The sequence below is a fragment of the Heteronotia binoei genome, chromosome 6 (assembly GCF_032191835.1).
Source record: "Heteronotia binoei isolate CCM8104 ecotype False Entrance Well chromosome 6, APGP_CSIRO_Hbin_v1, whole genome shotgun sequence".
Classification (NCBI taxonomy): Eukaryota; Metazoa; Chordata; class Lepidosauria; order Squamata; family Gekkonidae; genus Heteronotia; species Heteronotia binoei.
In genome coordinates, this window is record NC_083228.1 from 69,856,954 (window position 1) to 69,877,048 (window position 20,095).

General features: G+C 43.6%; 1 protein-coding gene across 4 annotated transcripts in view; it reads left to right on the forward strand.

The window, feature by feature from the left end:
• SORCS1 (sortilin related VPS10 domain containing receptor 1) overlaps positions 1 to 20,095 on the forward strand; it is a 763,613-nt gene that overhangs the window by 250,496 nt on the left and 493,022 nt on the right. For all 4 annotated transcript variants that reach the window (XR_009555572.1, XM_060241701.1, XM_060241700.1 and 1 more), the window contains exon 2: positions 10,764 to 10,831. Coding sequence is in view for 3 of the 4 variants with exons in the window: in XM_060241701.1 (XP_060097684.1) it covers positions 10,764 to 10,831 (68 nt within the window). In the remaining variant the exon portion in view is untranslated. The remainder of the gene's footprint in view (positions 1 to 10,763; positions 10,832 to 20,095) is intronic.

Below are 20,095 nucleotides of genomic sequence, written 5' to 3' on the forward strand. Positions count from 1 at the left end.
GGAGGCGTGTGCTATCCCAAAAGCATACCTGGAGTCTGTGTAGATGTTGACATGCTGCCCTTCAGCACATTGGACAGCTCTGTCAAGTGCTTAGAGCTTTGCTGCCTAGGCTGAATAGGAGGAGGAGAGGGATCCTGCCTCCAAGGTGTAATGTTCTGTAGTTACAGCATAGCCAGTGAATCTATTTCCATTTTCCAAGAAGCTGCTACTATCAGGGAACATTTCAAGCTCTGCATGAGGGTAAGGGTATCCAGAAGGTCCACCCAAACTGAGGGTGGCACCACCACTAACTCCCAGACAGGCAGGTTCCAGATTCACATCAGAAACAGGGAGCATCAGAGACGAGTTACAGGATTCAGGCAGTTGCAGACTTCAAGGGTGATATCATCAGAACCAAGCAAGAGAGGGCTTCATACTTGGCTAATCAGGAGCTGGTCAGCTGCTTGGCCCCTCTTTGCTAGGATAAGGAGGCCATGGGGTGGGGGTAGTACATGTGAATTGCATGTTCAAGAATCAATTTCTGGGCTTCCTCAACTGCCATATCTATAACTCTGATGCAGGCTGGCCAAAACTGTCCTAACAGGTAGGTCACTGGTCTAAGTTGCTGTCCTAGGTACTCATGCACAAATAGCTGGAAGAGCTTTCTGAGGGGGAGCTCCAGAGCGGGAGTTGGCATCAGGGTTCTCTTGACTTTTTCCCCAAGCATGTACTTCCTCAAAAGTCAGAATTAAACACTTGGGCTCATCCAGAACATTTCTCTGCTAGGGTCCTGGTCCTGAATTCTGGAATCCGGCTGTGGCAGAATTCCAAGACCCTCTTGGTGCTAGGGAGGGGCAGTTGACAGATAGCCTTCTTCCTTTCACATAAGAGTTCCTTCTGCCCTTTTAAAATCTAGAGGCTTAGAAAGGTAACTGTTTGCTGGACTAGCTGTGCCTTATCTCTGGAGACCCTGTATCCCCGTTGTCCCAGAAAGTTGAGGAGGGAGATGGTGGCCTCCTGGACTAAATTCTGATCTGGGCCAGTCAGTAAAAAAAGAATCCTTGGCGTACTGAAGTAAGGCCACCTTTCTCCCCCTTCCAGTCCAGGAGTGCAGGCCCTGCACAAGGCAGTTTCCAGAGAGGGTAGGGGACAACAGGGTGGGTGCTCTCTGCTAAACTGTTGATAGCAAAAAGGTCCTGAACCTGGTACCCTGTGGTCTGGGCAGTGTCCTTGGGCACAGCTAGTATTGGGGCAGGGTGAGTTGTCTTCCTCCAGTCTTCCCTCTATGATTAGCTGTTTCATCACTGGTTTCAGGCCTAAGCAGCCCTTAGCTGATGAGGGGTACTGCCAGATCCTGACTGGAGCTTTTCCTGACTTGAGGGTGATTTTAACTGGAGGGACCACTATAGCCAGAATTGGTGAACTGACTTCTATTCAGACAATGGGGTTACTCCTGGGAGGGGTCTGACCTGTTGACATAAGCTACTCTGAGATCTGCCAGGTAGTGTGGGGCATTCTGAGTGGGGAGATGTAAAGTCCAGGCTGGCCCCAAACTTGCCTACCAGGTCCCATCCTTGCAGAGCAATAGGGCAATCAGGGGTTAACAGAAAAGAGTGTTCAAGGTGATGCCCGTCTACTGACATATCACATTCTTGGATAAACCTTTGTGCTATTAGGTCCCCAGTAAATCAGGTTACAGAAGTAGGCAGTCTACGGTCCCAGTTAGGGTTGGACAAAGGGACAAAAAGCTTGGGCAGAGATTGCTTGCATGCTAGCAGGTCTGCATTTTAGACTGGGCAATAAACAAACCACAAAAATAAACAAAGGTGACTTAGCCCTTTGCTGTAACAGCCTCTCTCAGTGGCATCATGCTGACTGCTTTTCCCCCTGATGCTGTTGCAGACGAGCATGACCCCTCCTCAAGTGGACTGGCTGCTTGTTCCTGTTTAACCCCTGGAGAGGCCTCCTTGGCAGATAAAGACTCTGGGGTCTGAAGTAGCCTTGTGACTGGGTCAGCCAGATTGGAAAAAGCACCGAAGACCCACCCTTGGATGGCCTGCTGCTGAGGTGTGGGGGAGGGGGCTGGTGTCGAGCTTGGGGGAGCCAGATCAGACTGAGACGGCTTGAATTTGCTAGAGAATGGCTTTCTCAGACTTGCTAAAAATGGGCAAACTTTGGCTAGCATCACCATGACCCACTCCCCCTAAATTACAGGATCCTTGGCTGCTCTCTGGCTGCGTCCAGGGGGAGAGCAGTTTGTATTTCAGATACATCCAAAGAGAGCATGGGACCAGGGGCTCACAGTTCCTTGCTCAGGAATCAAACACAAAACATTGTTTTGATCCTCAGTGGGCATGCAGTCTGTGCAGGAAAGGCTGTGCCATTTGGATAGTCTGTCTGCTAACTGCCTGGAGGTTGGCAAGAGGCTGGGGTTGCTGAGAGGGAGGGGCTGCGGTTGCTGCTTATTGATTAGCGTTTGGACAGTTCCTGTGGCTGCTGAAAGCCCCTCTCTCCTTTTCCTTCCCCCTTTTCTAACTGAATGGCTTTTGGTTTGCAGGCACCGAGTTCAGCTTTTACAGCCTGCAGGGTTTCCCCTTCTCTTACAGTATTTTGCCACAAAATAGCATAATCTAACTGTTCCCATTTCTGGTTTTCCTGCAGAAAGTTGACAAGCTTCTAGATCTTGCTCTTATTGAAACTGCCTGTTGTGGGCCATTTTGTCCCCCAGACCTCCATGCAAAAATACATCAATTTATCAACAGGAAAACCTGTCTCTGCTGCTCCAACAATGAGGCCCCAGTTCTGGGCAATTTGCTCAAGGGGTGGTGGTGGTCGGTTTCCGCCCTGCACCCGCATCCTGTTTACTAAATAAGTTCCCCATCCCCAATGTGGTAAACGATGCAAATGTAAACACAGTGCTGGGACAAGAAGGGGGGGGGGGAGCCTGTCAGCCGGGACATGCGTAAACCCCTGGTGGGATGCAGAGTCCGGGTGGGCTGCTCATAGATTCTAAACATCAGCACACATTGACAAACAAGCAGGACAAATTCAGCAGGACAAATTCACACAGTGCAGTTTAAAAGCAACTGGCAGAGCAAATTCACAATGCAGTTTTTAAAACGATCCCCCCTCCGATCCAGGAGTCTTTTTATTGTCAAAAGTCCAAGTATATAATGTCTACTGGATCATCCTTATCCATATGCTTATTAATCTTCTCAGAGAACTCTAACCTCTTGGTGAAACAGGAGTTCCCTTTGCGAAAGCCATGTTGATTTCTTCTCAAAACTGTTTCTATATGCTCTGAATCTTTAATAACAGTTTCTATTAATTTACCTGGAACAGATGCTGACCTGTAATTTCCTGGATCCCTCTGAACCTCTTTTTCAAAACTGATGTAACATTTGCTAATTCCCAGTATGGATGTTGACTTTTGTGACAGATTACACATACAGTGCCCATGTTCCTGCTTGCTGGCTCTGCAGCAAAGAGGAGCACAGGTACAGGGATATCTGATTTCACTCTGTATTGGAACGGTGCATCTGGTGGAAAGGAGCACAGGCACAGCAGTGGCTGGCTTTGCCCTGCTGGCATGGTTGGGGTGTGGCTAGCAAGGGAGGAGCATAGTCAAACCCCACTTTGTGCAGGGTAGTAAGGAGGAGCATAGGAACAGAAGCACTAGACTTTGCTCTGTGCTGGCTGTGGCATTGTGTGGCTAGAGAGGAGAAGTGTGGCAATGCTCACCTTTAACCTACTGAATTGACCAAGGTGTGACCACAAGCTATCAAGGAATGCCTCTTAAGTCCTCCATGTTGTGCCTCTTGGGTCCTTCATGAGATTGGGGGCATAGCAGCAAGAGGGTGTGCCCCACTTTTCCAGGACTGTTTTGGCCTCTCAGTTTGTACTACTGACACTTTGAATCTCCAGATACTATTCTCTGATATTTTCTGGGAATATTAAACAGCTTGGGGGACTTGCCAAAGTCAAATGGATAAAAAAGTGGATTTCTCAGACATTTCTTCAGGGATCTCATCTCCAGGAAGGACTGGAGCCACTATAAAACAGTGCCTCAGCTAGGTCACCCAAAAGGATACTATGGTTGATTGCACCAAATATTGCTAGGAGGGTCAGGAGAACCAGTAGAGGTGAACCCCCCCCCCATCAGCTGACTGGCATAGGTCAACTCTATGATTCTATTCCATTTCCTATTTAGGGGCTACTATCCTTTCATATATTTTGCTCAGGAATGGTAAATTTAATAATAGTGAATAATTATGTAGATCCTCTGGAGTCGGACCAAAGAAAGGATGGATGCTTACTTTTCATCACTTTATTGAATGTGTCCAGGAGCATGGGAAGAATTTGGAGATAGGGGAGAAGAACTTAGTGACACAAAAGCTGCAACAATATTTTTTACATGAAGAGATTTTGTTATTTCTGCAGAAAGAAAAGATAATTGTGAGTGTGCAGGGATTATTTTATTTGGCATTAGGATGTTTGAAATAGCTTGTGCAATCAGCACTTTCCTCCTGGAATCTATTTAGAAAAGAAAACAAAGTGAGTAAACACCCCTCTCTGTTCTCCAAAATACAGTTTTTTTTTAACTGAATGTATTTTGGAGAAAGTATTTCCCTCAATACTGGCTTTTGGTTTTATACCACAAGGTATGACCATTTTGGGACAAAACTATTGACTAATTTTGGGACCTTTCAAGAACATAGAAAAGTAAGTGGTTGGTTAACACACTGGACTAGTGCCGGTCTAGTCCAGTTTAAATACACACTTAGCTGTTAATTTTGTTCTTTACCTAATTCTTTTCAACTGAACTCACTTCACAAGATTTCAGATCATGGATATGAAAAGCAATATTGGAAGTGGCTTTGGTATGTTTACAGGTAGGGTCTATGTGTTTCTGGCCTTCTGTATTCATGCTAGACGTGATTCTCACCACGCTTCACCTGATTGTTGCTTGGTCTCTTTATGAACAGAACCATGGAGAAAATGAATAGGGTGATTGTGACTAATCTTTCTAGATAAATGTCAAATTTGTAAAAGCAGTCAGTGTAGCTCCAAGGGGAAAAGAGCATTAGCGTCAGGGAAGCCAAACCAAGCTATTAAGTATTTTGTTCAATACAGTAACATGATAATGGCTTGATAAACTGTACAGGTTTCTAAAAGTAGTGTCATTCCCTGTGCACTTGTATATGAGCCTTCTGGGATCTCCTAGGAGCAGGATTTTTTTCCCCTCAGTGCCCTTATAATTGTAGAATTTCTTTTATTAGTGATTGTAGAATTTCTTTTATTAGAGATATTCTAAAATGAGACTAAATAAGAATATGACAGAATCCAGCCCAATGAATTGCTGTAAACATGGTGGTTGTGGGATATGTGTGTATATGTGACTTATAAAAGACTAGGAATAAGGCCTGTTGTTAGAAGAAATACAACAGATTATAGAAAAAGGCTATGGGTAAGTGCCCCCTATGGTACAACATGGTACATTCTGGGCCACTGCCTACCAGCTATGTATGGCTCTGCTCAGCTATGTATGGCTTTGCTCACTGTGCTGGATTCCTCATCTGATGAAGTGTGCTTAAGAGCACATGAAAGCTTACGCTCTAAATAAAAATTGGTTGGTCTTAAAGGTGCCACTTAACTCCTGCTTTGTTCAACTGCTTCAGATCAACACGGCTGCCTCCTTGGATCTGTTTTCTCCAGAGAAACTGATCTCTGTTGTCTGGAGACCAGCTGTGATTTGAGAAATCTCCAGGCACCACCTGAAAAATATTTGAATGATTTTTTAACTTAATGTATAGAAGAACATTTGCTATGTGAAACCAGATTTTAACCTCCTTTATTGGGCTGCTCTCTCTCCTCATCCTTTTGTTACTTTGTATTGATTGGTTAAATGACTGGTTGGGAAGAGACAAGGCAAACGAGAACAAAGAGCAACACACTACCCCCCCCCCCTTTCATTACAGCATTCCTTCACAGCCCATGTAGTGACATTTAGAGCAGCATAAAATGTATGTCTTTGTTCCTTAGGGCCTTATTCAGCTAGTGACAATCCAGGAAAAAGAGGGGGGGGGAAGGAGAGAGAGAATAGAATATTAAATATAAACTAACCCTTTATAGCCTAAACAACAAAGAATGGAAAACAAAAATAGTGGATGAAATAAATATTAAAGAAGGTAGGTTTGCATAGATTTTTAAAACAATGCACACAAAGCTGGAGCTTCTCAACACAAACATGCAATTTGCTACCTCCTTTGTATGTTTGTCTTGGTATCAAAAATATGTCCTTTGTGTTTGAGAAAAAGTAATTGGAAAAGAGGGGTTACAGCACAATAATAAGAAACAAACTAAAAGGAGATTCTGAAATAAAAGCAATGCTCTACAAAGGGAGATAAATGGTCACCTAATAGTTTTCCCAAGTGGACATTGACTGCAAGAAAAGGGAACTAGGCATTTAACCCTTCAAACACCACTCACTTTTGCAAATTGAAACCAATGTTATTAATGAATAAAGCGGAATAAAGACAGGTTCTAAAAGGGCACATTATTCTCCTTTGAACATTTCTGCTGTTGATTTTGACAATAATTATTTTTACAAGATTGTCAATTTTGACAATAATAATCCTGACAAGAATATTTCATATTCTTTTAAACTCTTGTTATAGAGAGGGAAACAGATTTCTTCCAATAAAAAGAAATATATGTAGCTATCTATTAATTAAAATATTCATATGCTCCCTTTCCTTTTGGGCAACGGGAGTTTATAGAAAATAATTAAAACATTACAGAAAAAAAATATCCCCCCTCCCCCCCAAAAAATACCTCTGCCAAAAGATGCCTGCTGTGGTTGGTTTCATCTTAAGAACAGCAAAAGAACAACAAGTAAATTGCAGGTTACAAATAGCAACTATCAAATGCATGTTGCTATGAGCTTATTGGCACAATGGCAGCTGAAAACAAATAGGTCAAACATGGACCAAACAATGTGGTAGCCTTTCACAGATATTAACTACTAATGGCAGTGGAAGATTCCTGCTTGTTTGGCTTCTCTCCCCCCAACTCAGGTCAGATAAGTTGATAATTTCCATTTTTAAAAAAAGAAAAGAAAGAGAACCAAAACTTGCTTTAGGTGTCAGTCAGGCTGCCTACCACCCTGTCGGATGGCATTTCCATAGCAGGTTCATATGCCTTACAAAGACATGTGCCAATTAAGGCTTGGAAAATACTAAATTTCAATCACCACCCTCCCAGGAAAGCTTATCAGTGGCAGCAGGGTGGCTGTTTGTTGAAGATACAGAATTATGTTGCTGCTCTGCTCCCTGAATAGGCCTATAAATCCCCTACTATGAAAATGGCGAAGGGAGGGGTCTGGGTACATAAAACATTTCTGGTAGTTGCTCTCCTGATGCAAGAAAGCAGTAAACTAAATAATGAAGTCAAGCTAGCAGTGTGCCAGGTCTCACATCCATCTGGAGCAGGAAATAAGGGCACTGTCAGCAACTGAACCTGTTAACCTAAAAACAGTTTTAACAGATCTCCAACAAAGAGATTATTTAAAGCCCTTTTGTCATTTCAGATGCACTATCTTTCTTGTTCTGTATTGGTGTGGTCAGGGGTCACCTTGTAGAAAAATAGGTGGTGGAGCTCATCTAGGGATTGGTATGCCGCTGCACCTACTATTCAATGGACAAGGTGGGGAGGAGGAGGGGGAACCCTCAGTAAGGTTCAGAAGCTGTGCTCCTGTGAACTCCTGCTAATTCCGAGGCCTGGGTGTGGTGAAGATCCCTAGACTTCATTGCAAGCTATATTATCTACAGAGCTGCCATTGTCCCATTCATGAGAGGGGAGAAGGATCATCATAATTAGGGCTAGGAAACGCAGTATTTGACTTAAGGTTGCCAGCCTCTATGTGGGATAAACCAAAAATAATACAGTGAACAAATTACTACAATATATATTCTGTTATTTATATTCAATCTTAAGCAGTCTTCAATAAATACTTATATAGTTGCTCATATAAATATTATTGTCCTAATAAGTCAAAAATTCAAAATAGACCAATAGTTCAATCACCATCCAAGTTTCTCACAAAGGTACTTTCAAATATAATCAATTGTCCAACTCTCATCCAAACTTCCTAAATGAATTAAAGTGCTTGTGCTGAGAAAACAAGTTGCAGTTTATCAATTTTCAATGTGCAGAACTCGGATCATTGAAAGGATGCTCTCATGCCAGCCTATACATCAGGGGTGGGAAACCTCCATCCCGAGGGCCGTATGTGGCCCTCAGGGATTGTTGGGCCCAACTGAGCCATGTGGCAGCCTCTTTGGGGCCTGGCTGACCAGCAAGGATCGTGGGGCCCAACTGTGCTGTGCAGCAGCCTCCCCAGGGCCAGGCAGGGATCACACGGCCCAGATGTATTGTGCAGCGGCCTCCCTGGGGCCTGTCTGGCTGGCCAGAATTGCTGCGGGGCCTGGAAAAGTTACTGTCACAGTTCAGTTTGCACTTGATTATCCCAGATGATGTGGCCTAATATGCTAACGAGTGTGTGACCTAATATGCTAATATTAGGGGATGTGGTCTAATATGCTACTGAGTTCCTGCTGGGCTTTTTCTACAAAAAAGCCCTGGATCTAGGCATTTGTCTAGGGCGGCGGACCGTGTGTGTGTGTGTGTGTGTGTGCCAGAATAGGCTCTCCCCACATGACTTCAAATAGAAAAACAATTATTTTCATTAATTTTGCCGGCCTGAATCGTTCTCCCTTGGTGGAGCACTGTTTTTTAAGTTGATAATTTTTTATGGCCCACAAATGATGTTATAAATATCCATATGGCCCTTGGCAGAAAAAAGGTTCCCCACCCCTGCTATACATTCATTTCCATGAGACTTTCTCAAAGAGGGGATAGAATACCATCCTATATTTCTCTCAGTTCTTTGAAACCTACAAATACAACCTATTCCATACCTACAATTCCATTTCAATGATAACCATGATGAATAAGGTGCTACATTGTGTTTCTGGTAATTATATTTCTCATGCATTTCCCCCCATTCCTTTTTTTTCATTTCATATTCTCTTAAAAACTCAAAATAAAATTTATTAAAACATAGCACTTACCAATTGAAACCATCAATATATCTTACATACACATTTTTTGGAGAATAATATCACAAGACATTCTTACCACCATAATCTTATAAATATATCATCGCAACCAATTAGCCACAGCTGTGAAATTTCTTAAAGAAACATACATTCAGCACAGATCATGAACAAAAACAAGTTTAAAATATAATTTACAAAAGAGAGGGAGAGAGAGAGAGGAATCATTATTTGGTTCTGATGAGAAACAGACTGTTTTGGAGGGTGGACTCAATGGCATTACCACTGTACTGAGGTCCCTCTGATCCCCAAACACTGCCCCCTTTAGGTGGCTAGCTTCCTGCTGGACATGGGAGATGACCTGTCCCCAGCTCCCGTTCCCTGCTGCCACTCCTGCAGCTGGTGGGAAAAAAATAATTAGGAGGAGTATTTTGTAATGTCACTTCTGGGGAAAACCAGGAAGTGATGTCAGTCCTCTAGGACTCACTAGAGAATTCATAGTTTTACCTTAGAATGTCTAATAATTCTAGTAAAGCATTTGCTTTACAAGACAAAACAAATGAAAAGGGCATAAGTGCAACACTGTTGGAAGGATCATAGGATTGTTTCATATGGATGAGAGCCAGTTTGGTGTAGTGGTTATGTGTGTGGACTCTTATCTGGGAGAACTGGGCTTGATTCCCCACTCCTCCATTTGCACCTGCTGGAATAGCCTTGGGTTAGCCACAGCTCTGCCAGAGGTTGTTCTTGAAAGGACAGCTGCTGTGAGAGTCCTCTCAGACCCACCCACTTCACAGGATGTCTGTTGTGGGGGGGAGAAGATATAGGAGATTGTAAGCTGCTCTGAGTCCCTGATTCAGAGAGAAGGGCGGGATATAAATCTGCAGTCATCTTCTTCTTCCAGAAGAAGGCTAAGGTGCCAGGTCCTTCCAGGTGTGATGAATTTTCCTCAGAAGTGATGCCATCCTGTCACTGAGCATCCTCCATGTCCCCACCCCCTCCAGACTTTTGCCATTTACTACCAGCGGTACACTTTCACAAGAAATTTCACTATTTTGCACCATTCCCAGACTGGATATGGGAAGTCTGACTCGTCTATGAGTTCTTTTAAATGAGAAAAGTAGGTTAAAAATGAGAAAATAAATGTCTGACACCTCTGAAAATTCTGCTCTAGATATTCATAGACTTACCAATAGAGATCGATATTTATGTCTATACAGAGGTGTGATGCTGTCTTTCCAGTGCTTTCTGTCTGTGTCATAATGATCAAGTAGACTTTTTCTAGAGATGCCAAAATGGGGAATTAAAAACCTGGCACCTTAGCCTTTTAAGCAAGTCTCATCCATATGAAACAATCCTATGATTCTTCCAACAGTGTTGCACTTATGCCCTTTTCATTTGCTTTGTCTTGTAAAGCAAATGCTCTCTTCCCCTTTTCTTCTGGGAGAATATGCCACATAGAACAGCCTGTGCTGGCAAGGAAAATCCTGATTTCTGTGAATGGTCTCTGCGGACACTTCCCATATCAGTTTAAGCAAATGGTTGAGCAATTCATTTAATTATGTTAAGCAGCCATTAGCAGCAGCCTAAGCCTTCCCTTGGGTCATATCTGTTCTATGAGATTCTAATTGTTAGAGTCTAACCGTGATTTTCTTCTTGTGCCTGCAGGTGATTTTAATTCTGACAAAGCTGTATGACTACAACCTTGGGAGTATCACGGAGAGCTCACTGTGGAGGTGCGTAGATAAATTGAGCTAATAATTACTAACTTACTTAAACCTGGACACTCTGGTACAGTCCTTTCATTAGATTTAATTAAATTATCTTTGTGATGGAAAGTTTGCAGCTAAGTTGCTGCTAATTTCAATACAGTTTAAAGATGACATTCAGTGATCTTAAACATCCATTTAGATCTAGTATCTCTGTGGTGATCATCATTTCAGTTAAATGCTAGCTGAAATAGTATCATTTTACAAGCCTTGTGGAACTGGGCAAGGTCTTGCAAGGCTCTGACCTCCTCAGGCAGTTGGTTCCACCAGTAAGGGGCTGCGATTGAGAGGGCTCTATCTCGAGTTGTTTTCAGTCTTGCCTCCCTTGGCCCCGGGGATTGATAGTAAGTTTTGTGTTCCTGATCTAAGTACCCTCTGGGGAACGTGTGGGGAGAGACGGTTCTTAAGGTAGGCAGGTCCCTGGCCATATAGGGCTTTAAAGGTAATAACCAACACCTTGTGGTGAATCCAGTATACCACTGGCAGCGTCTGCAGCCCAGGCTTTATGTGCTCCCACATGGAAAGCCCCAATAGCAGCCTGGCTGCTGCATTTTGCACCCAAGGCCATTCCAGCAGCTGCAAGTAGAGGAGTGGGGAATCAAACCCGGTTCTCCCAGTTAAGAGTCCACACACTTAACTACTACACCAGACTGACCTACCCTTAACTACTACACCAGACTTAACTATTACACCAGAATGACAGTGTGAGTTTTGATGGGAATGCCATGGACAGTACACATTTGACCTGTGCTGCGCCAGTTACACTGGCTCCTGTTTGAGTAGTGAGACAGATTCAAGGTTTTGGGCCTTTAAAGCCTTGAATGGTCTTGGATCAACACATCTATGGCAGGGGTGGCCAATGGTAGCTCTGCAGATGTTTTTTGCCTACAACTCCCATCAGCCCCAGTCAGAATGGCCAATGGTTGGGACTGATGGGAGTTGTAGGTAAAAAACAAAAACGGAGAGCTACCATTGGCCACCCCTGATCTATGGGATTACCTCCTCCACTATGTCTCTGGAAGAACATTACACTCTACTGGTTGTGTTGTGTATGTGGAGTCAAGTGAGGACTGAATTGGGTGTTCCTGCCTGGTTTATTGGAGCCATAAAAATGGAGCTTGGGGGACTTGGGAACAATGGGCAGCAGGATTCAAATCCCTGCTGCCCTGCACCAATCACTGGCCCCCTGCTGGTTTGAGTGATTCAATAACGGGCTTGCACGGGAAACCTGAGTTGTATACAGTTGGCCCCGTTGGCCCAGTTCACCAGTCTTTGTAGTGCAGCCACCTACCATGCTGTATCTAATAAAGAGCTGATTATCACTACCACCTCGCCTCTTACATGCTAAGAATTCACTATATTATAGGTTGAAACCTGCTAGTGATTCCTGGTTCTAAAGAGGTCTGGCTGTCCTCGACAAGGGCCAGGACCTTTTCAGTCCTGGCCCCGACCTGGTGGAACTCTCTGCCAGAGAACATCAGGACCCTGCAAGATCTTTTACAGTCTGCAGGACCTGTAAGACAGAAATGTTCTGCCAGGCTTTTGATTAGGACAGTGACAGTTGCTGAGCTGGCACCTTCTTCCTCAGCCTCTATGAGGTCCCCCCAAAGCAATGTCTGGAAATCTGTATTAGAAAAATGTAAATAGGGCACCATTGGAGTTTATAAGCTATTTTAGTTAATTGGTTTTATTGGTTTTATGCAATTGTATTTATTATTTACCATTGTAAATCGCCCAGAGCCTGCCATTAGCCAAGATGGGGCAATTCATTGAATTGAATTGAATCAGGGGGTGTAGCATCAAGGGTGTGGCCTAATATGCAAATGAATTCCTGCTGGGTGAAACAATGGTGATGTCAGGGGATGTGGCCTAATATGCAAATGAGTTCCTGCTGTACAAAACAGACCCTGGATATGCTATTCATTTTATTTATGTTTGTATCATGACAAGTTTAACTTTGGCTTAAACTCAACTGAGGCTATTATATTTTGGCCACAAGAAGAGAAAACAAGCGTCAGTGGAAAAGACAATAATGCTAGGAAAAGTGGAAGGCAGTTCTATATGTGCAGTATAATACTAAATTGTGCCATAAGAGCTCTGCTCAGTTTTCCTGCCAGGAATGAAGAAGGACTCACACTCAAGTATGCTTGCACAGGATTGCAGCTATAGGCAGAGTGGCAGATTCTGACCCCTAAAAAGGCTGAAAGTCTATTCCCAGCTGTATGAATGCCTTTTAAAGTGAACTTGAGTTTCAAAATGACTGACAGTTGTCCTAATATCAGGGAAAGTAGAACAAAACCGGAACTAAGAAACATTATCTAAATAGAGAAAGAGGGATAGCCAGGTTAGACTGTCTGCAGAATTAGGAAAAAAGCAATTGTTCAATAGCAGGTTAAAGACTAACAAAAATTTGTGTTTGGGTGTGAGCTTTTGTGAGCCACTGCTCATTTCTTGGGAGGGGGGAAGAGGAGGCAGGAATCTCCAGCACAAGGAATGAGATGGGAAGCAATTTCCAGGAGGGTGGGCATGACAAATTCCTTAACCTCCCCCCTTTTTGAAATGCAAACCCAGTTGTGGATGATTTTAAAAGACCCTCCTTTTCTCTCTCCATGTCAACAATGGGCTGCCAGACTCTGCCTCTGTACAGGTTACATTTGTTTTGTTGTGTGTGTGCTTCTAATGCACTTTGTGTGATTTTCAGATTACCGTATTTTTCGGACCATAAGACACACTTCCCCCCCAAAAAAAAAGTGTGGGGGGGAAGTGTGTGCGTCTTATGGAGCGAAGGGAAGATAGGACGTACCTTCCTCCGGGGGGGGGCGATCTGCTGCCTCCGCCTCTGATCCCGGCGCTTCCCCCGCGCCTGCCTGGCTCCAGCTCTGCTTCCAGCAAGCGCTGGGATCGCTCCACGCTGCCCCCACCACAAACCCAGTGCTTCGCAATCGCCGGCTGCGGGGACAGCGTGCTTCCTCCGTGCCTGTCTGCCTGGCTCCAGCTCTGATGCTTAAAGCAAGCGCCAGGATCGCTCCCTCCACCCTCCGATCCCGGCACTTGCTTTAAGCATCAGAGCTGGAGCCAGGCAGACAGGCACGGAGGAAGCACCCGCCCCCTCCGCAAACCCAGCGCTTCACGAGCGCCGGCTGCGGAGGGTGCAGCGTGCTTCCTCCGTGCCTGTTTGCCTGGCTCCAGCTCTGATGCTTAAAGCAAGCACCGGGATCGGAGGACGGAGGGAGCGATCCTGGCGCTTGCTGTAAGCATCAGAGCTGGAGCCAGGCAGACAGGCACGGAGGAAGCACACTGCCCCCTGCGCAGCTGGCACTCACGAAGCGCTGGGTTTGCGGTGGGGCCAGCGTGGAGCGATCCCAGTGCTTGCTGGAAGCAGAGCTGGAGCCAGGCAGGCAGGCGCGAGGGAAGCGCCGGGATCGGAGGTGGAGGCAGCGGATTGCCCCCCAGGAGGAAGGTGCGTCCTATGTTCCGGAGTGTCTTATGGACTGAAAAATATGGTACTCCCCACACACGTATAGCTGAATAGGTGATCTACGGTAACTATAATATTTATCCAGAAACCATTCCCTGGTTTTATCTGTAAAATGAACATGCAAAGTGGGGCTGTGGTTAACTTGATTCTCATCCCTATCCCTTTCTCCTTCTATACCCCAATTTTTCCTGAGAAAAAAAGTTAATATTGAAAAAATTCCTTGTCATGTCATCCCCGATGTGCTGATGCCACTGGAAGCAATGTGGGAACACCGGGGATGATGCTCTGGTTTTTGTGCAAAACTCTATGGTTTGAGGGTCACTTTACTGTAAAGTAAACACCAGAGTGTCACCCCCGATGTGGAGGGGTGACACTTCCAGAATGTCCACCCAACCTTAGCAACCCTAGCAAGAAAACCTACTTTCCTTCCTCCTCACTCCACTTCTCTGGAGTCAGGAGTGGGATGGAGGAAATGAGGCATCTTTGTTTTTTCTCTCAAGTAGGTGGTTTTGTGTGTGAGAGAGGGAGAGAGAGAAATGGTCAAAGTCCACCTCTACATGGTCCATTACCCCATTTCTTATCAGGGAATCCTTGACTATCCTGTTTATCTGGCAGTGGGTATACAGAGTTCTAAGATAAGGGAGTTGATTGAGATCTTCCCCTTCTGGAGTGGAGAGAGCCTCATCCCAAGAAGTGAAAGGTCAGGCTGGATTGTATGGCTTTAGGGTGATGTGTACATGTGCAACATTGAGGGCTGGATTGCAAACATACAGCCTTCTTTTTAAAGTATTCTCCCACAAGGCAGGGACTATTGGTAAACACATAGTTGAGGGTGGTTGAGCTTCTCCCACTCTCCACCTCTGACTGCTTTGTGGTTTTTGCTTCTTTAGTTTGGCACTGCGTTAAGCCATGGCCCGCAAACCAAACCTTCCCTTGTGTGCACAAGTGTGAGAGAAATGAAAGTCATATGCCAGAGCCTAAAACTGTATTTGACCATGGCCCACAAACCTTCCGTTTCATGTGCTTGTGAGAAGGAAATGAAAGGTGTGTGCTGATGGAGAGGATGAATCTGCCAAATGCAAAGAGTGAGCCACAAATCTAGCTTGGTGGCTGGGTGGTTTGGATTCTAGAAGGAGCCCTCCATCAGGGATGGAGGTGACAGTGCCCGGGGCAGACTACCCCCTTGTTATATAAATATATAAATATAAATAATAAAAGAAGTTATGCTGAGTTGTGTTTAACCCAGATCTCCCTAGTCCACCTCTATAACCACTACACCACACTGTATTCATATTTTCATATTTTACAAAGTGGGAGGCTATTGGAATGGGTGGATACATTCCTTTCAGACTCTTGTAACCCCAGACCTCCATTTGCTAGGGAACACAAAACTCAGTATACCTTCTAAAATATATGAGACGAGTGGAGATTCACAAGAAACTTGCAAGGTGGGGGCATTCCTCTCACCCCTGTTTCTCCCCCTATTTCTCTCTTGCTCTCTTCCTCATTCCTGTCACTTTGTCTACTACCCCATCACTCACTCCTCATGCTCCCAGCACAATGTCTTTCTGTCTCTTTCAGTCTCTTCCTGTGCCTCTATCCCAGCTCTCTCTCTCTTTTTCTACCACCAGCATTCTCTATTTCTTTCTCTGTCTGCCCCTCACCTCCTCCAAAGCTTTCCTCACCCTCCCCAGCTCATTTGGACTGCTTCAGGTGGACCCACAAAACTTTCCTTCCTTGTTGTTCTTGGTGATTCACCCAGAGTTGCCCTGGGTGGGGCCAGATGAATTTCTCTTCCTTCCCTCACTGGCTCACCCAGAGCAGCTTTGGGTGGGCCAGCCAAGCTTCCCTCACTTTCCTAGCTAGCTTGCCTGGAGCAGCTCAAGGTGGGCTGTTGAACTCTGCCCCTACTGCTCTCAGCAGCTTGCCTCGAGAATTACTCTGAGTGGGCCCAATCTGTCACCTCCATGGCTCATCCAGAACTACATGTGGGCCTGCTGAGGCCCCCTCCCACACTGATTTTTCTGTGAATCAAGAGGGTCACTCTGTTTGGGATAAATGTACCCCCTGTCTGTGGATTTAGGTACCTGCAGACAGGGGGGACATTTAGGGATTAGATATACAGATGTACAACTGGATCTCATGTTGATCAAAGGATAGTAAGAGCATGCAATATGTGTCTTCTGCTTGTCCTTATATACATAATATGAGAGCTAGCACAGTGCATCTTTGTACCAATGGCTGATCTCTGTTTTGCAGAGTCTTCCTTGAGTTATTAATAAATACGTTGAAAAATTCCCTTTGAGAGAAGAAAGAAAGTGACATAAGGACAAGTCTTAAGAGTGTTTGACAATGGGCTACTGGCTATAGTTCCTGTTTGTTGTGTAGCGTTAGTTTAGATCTTAGTACTTGTACATTAAAAATATCAGACACATAATAATAAAATGAAAAGAGTAACCTTCTACAATGCTTTGATGTTCTAAGCTTTTGGAGGTCTTATGTCAATGAATGAAAGAACATATTATCCTGCATATGAGTGTTTTGATCTTGGTTATTGATGAATGGCATCCTGTTCCTGATGGCTGAAAAGAGCTAGAAGCTCCTTGCCTCATCTTTAGTAACAAAATAATTATTACTTTAAGGTTTCCAATGCAGTTTTGGTTTTTAAAATTATATAAATATTTAAGGAGTGTATAATATTCATAACCTAATTCATGTATGATTTGTAACTAGATCCAAGTAATTCATCTATTTCACTGTGGTCTGTTTTAATTGTATTGTAAGAATTATGATTTTAGAGGGGTTCTCAGGTTTGAAATTGTAACTAATAAACTATTCAGGTGTTGAAAGAATTACAGCAGTTTCCTTGAGACACTCTCCCATCCGCATGGGAGATCTTTACAACAGGCTTCAAATGTATAAGAAAGTTTAAATGAGTCAAACATGTGGGTGGATGCCAATTATGTGGATTTTCCCTTGGAATATGCACCTTCTGACCATCAATTCTGCATTTTACTTGCAAACCCAACACAAGCCTTAAGGACATAATTGGATTTTGTCCTGATTGTTCAACCCCTGGAGCTGTTAAGAATGTATAATATCACAATTTAGGGTATAATGAGGTACACTTAAGCCCATTAAATATTTTGGGCATCATCCAAAGCACCACATAGGGTAGGATCTTCCTGTTTTATGATAGAAAATATCCACACTTATGTGAGACCATGTGGAAGCAGAATATTGATATGCTCATAATGAAAGCTTTATGTTCCATATATATATATATATATATATTGAAGGGAATGCTAATCAAGATGCATTCAGGAATTGAACTTATGGGTGATTGCTCTGTGGTAGCATGGCCTCATTTGTCCACCTATCCATCTTTCATCTTGTTAATGTTATGGTCCAGAATCCTGAGTTGGGTATTCCTGCATCAGAAGATAAATCCTGCAATACCAAGAGTTTTCTCTGAGAGGATCATCTTGAACGTAGCATCAAAATAATTATTCTTCCAAAGATTTCCATGAATGATGAGGAAGACACCCTGCCCCGCTCCCAAGAGTGCTTTTTAATCAACATCCTCAGATACTAAAGAGTTTACATGAGAAACCTCAGTTCCAGAGATCCTTCACCCCCATGCTTGAGGCAGCAGGAAACTTAAACACACACACACACACAAACCCTTTAAACTGAGCAAAACATTTTTACATGAGAGATGACCTCCTCCAGGGAGGTGAATCCTAGCACACAATTTGCTTTACTAGAGTACTTAGCTCTCAGTAGGTTTCAAACCAGAGCTGGAACAACGCTCTGGATTTCCTGCTCCCACCTCCAGGACTTGTTTGTTATTCTTAAATCTTATATTCAATCCTCACAGTGTGTTCTCTTAGGTACTCTTGTAGGACCTCACACTGACTACGGCTCCTTTGTCTAAATTCTAAACTCATTAACTTTTCTGTGGCAGTTTTTCTTCCTATATGCTTTGTGGGCAGGTGATAACCTAGGTAAACTATGCATAGGTGTTTTGTATTTTGAGAGTAAAAGATTTGCTGAATGAATGCAGATACACCCTAATATAAAATAAGTGGAAGGAATCTTATAGGCCTTCTAGTACAGCTTCTGCTCAGTTCATGACATCAAAACGGAAGCATCCCTGACTGATGGCTGTCCAGCCTCCCAGATCTTCAGTATCAGAAAATACCTCATAAGAACATAAGAGAAGCCATGTTGGATCAGGCCAATGGCCCATCCAGTCCAACACTGTGTCACACAGTGGCCAAAAAAAACCAGGCACCATCAGGAGGTCCATCAGTGGGGCAGGACACTAGAAGCCTTCCCACTGTGCTACGCCCCCAAGCACCAAGAATACAGAGCATCACTGCCCCAGACAGAGAGTTCCTACAATATGCTGTGGCTAATAGCCACTGAAGGACCTCTGCTCCATATGTTTATCCAATCCCCTCTTGAAACTGTCTATGCTATACCTCCACCAAGTATTTTGTCCCATCACTGAACTCTTCTTACATTAGAAAGTTTCTTGTAATGTTCACCTGAAATCTGCCCTCTACTGTATTTTGTATGTCATTCTAAAAATTAATATAATTATAATAACCTGGTTTCTATCCTCTGACTCCAGAAATGTACACAAAGGGTCATTGTGCTTTAATAGTGAAATGAATCAGTCATCAAAGTTCCTCTTTTGAAAAAAGTTACTGAGAATTCATGATTACATTAATTACACTCTAATCCTCTAGTGACCTACCTTCCTTGTGCTCTTGATTTTTCTGTTTTAAGAAAGCTTTATTTTTTCTCCATGAAATGGAGGAAGTAGAAGAAAAGATTGTTATACAGAACAATTAGTCAAGTTGAATTTGTTTATTTTTTGTTCCAAGTTTCAATGGTCTCCTTAATATTTTCCAGATCACAAAAGGGATTCAACTTTGAGACTCAGGGGAAAACTGTGGTTTCTTCTACTAAAGAAAGATAAGCTTATGTTTAAGATAAATAAAATGTCAGAATAAAAGATACCATATCTGTGGGGAATTGTCAGTGGTAGCAGGAAGCAGAAAAAAAGGAAGGGAAAGAATCATCTGTACATTTTTAAGGTGACTGCTACTATGCAGAGACAAACATTAAAAGACTGTGATTAACCTTATCTTTCAAGGTTTTGAATGCCAACCTGTGATGTGTTTTCGAAAGGAAGAGACACTGCTGTGAAAGCGTAGCATCATTTTTGACCCTATCCATCTCTCTCTTTTAAAGGGTGAACTTATTCTGTCTTAAATTCACCTATACACTTTCCCTCAAAGATTGAGTTCATGCATAAATATCCCTTACTTAATGGCAACAATGCAAGTGATGACTTGTTTGTGCAAAATGGCCATCACAAACCAAACACAGAGCATGAACTTATGTCACTTCATAAGAACATAAGAGAAGCCATGTTGGATCAGGCCATCCAGTCCAACACTCTGTGTCACACAGTGGCCAATATATGTGTCACACAGTGGCCAATATACATACATACACACACACACACACACACATATATACTATGGCTAATAGCCACTGATGGACCTCTGCTCCATATTTTTATCCAATCCCTTCTTAAAGGTGGCTATGCTTGTAGCCGCCGCTACCTCCTGTGGCAGCGAATTCCACATGTTAATCACCCTTTGGGTGAAGAAGTACTTCCTTTTATCCGTTTTAACTTGACTGCTCAGCAATTTCATTGAATGCCCACGAGTTCT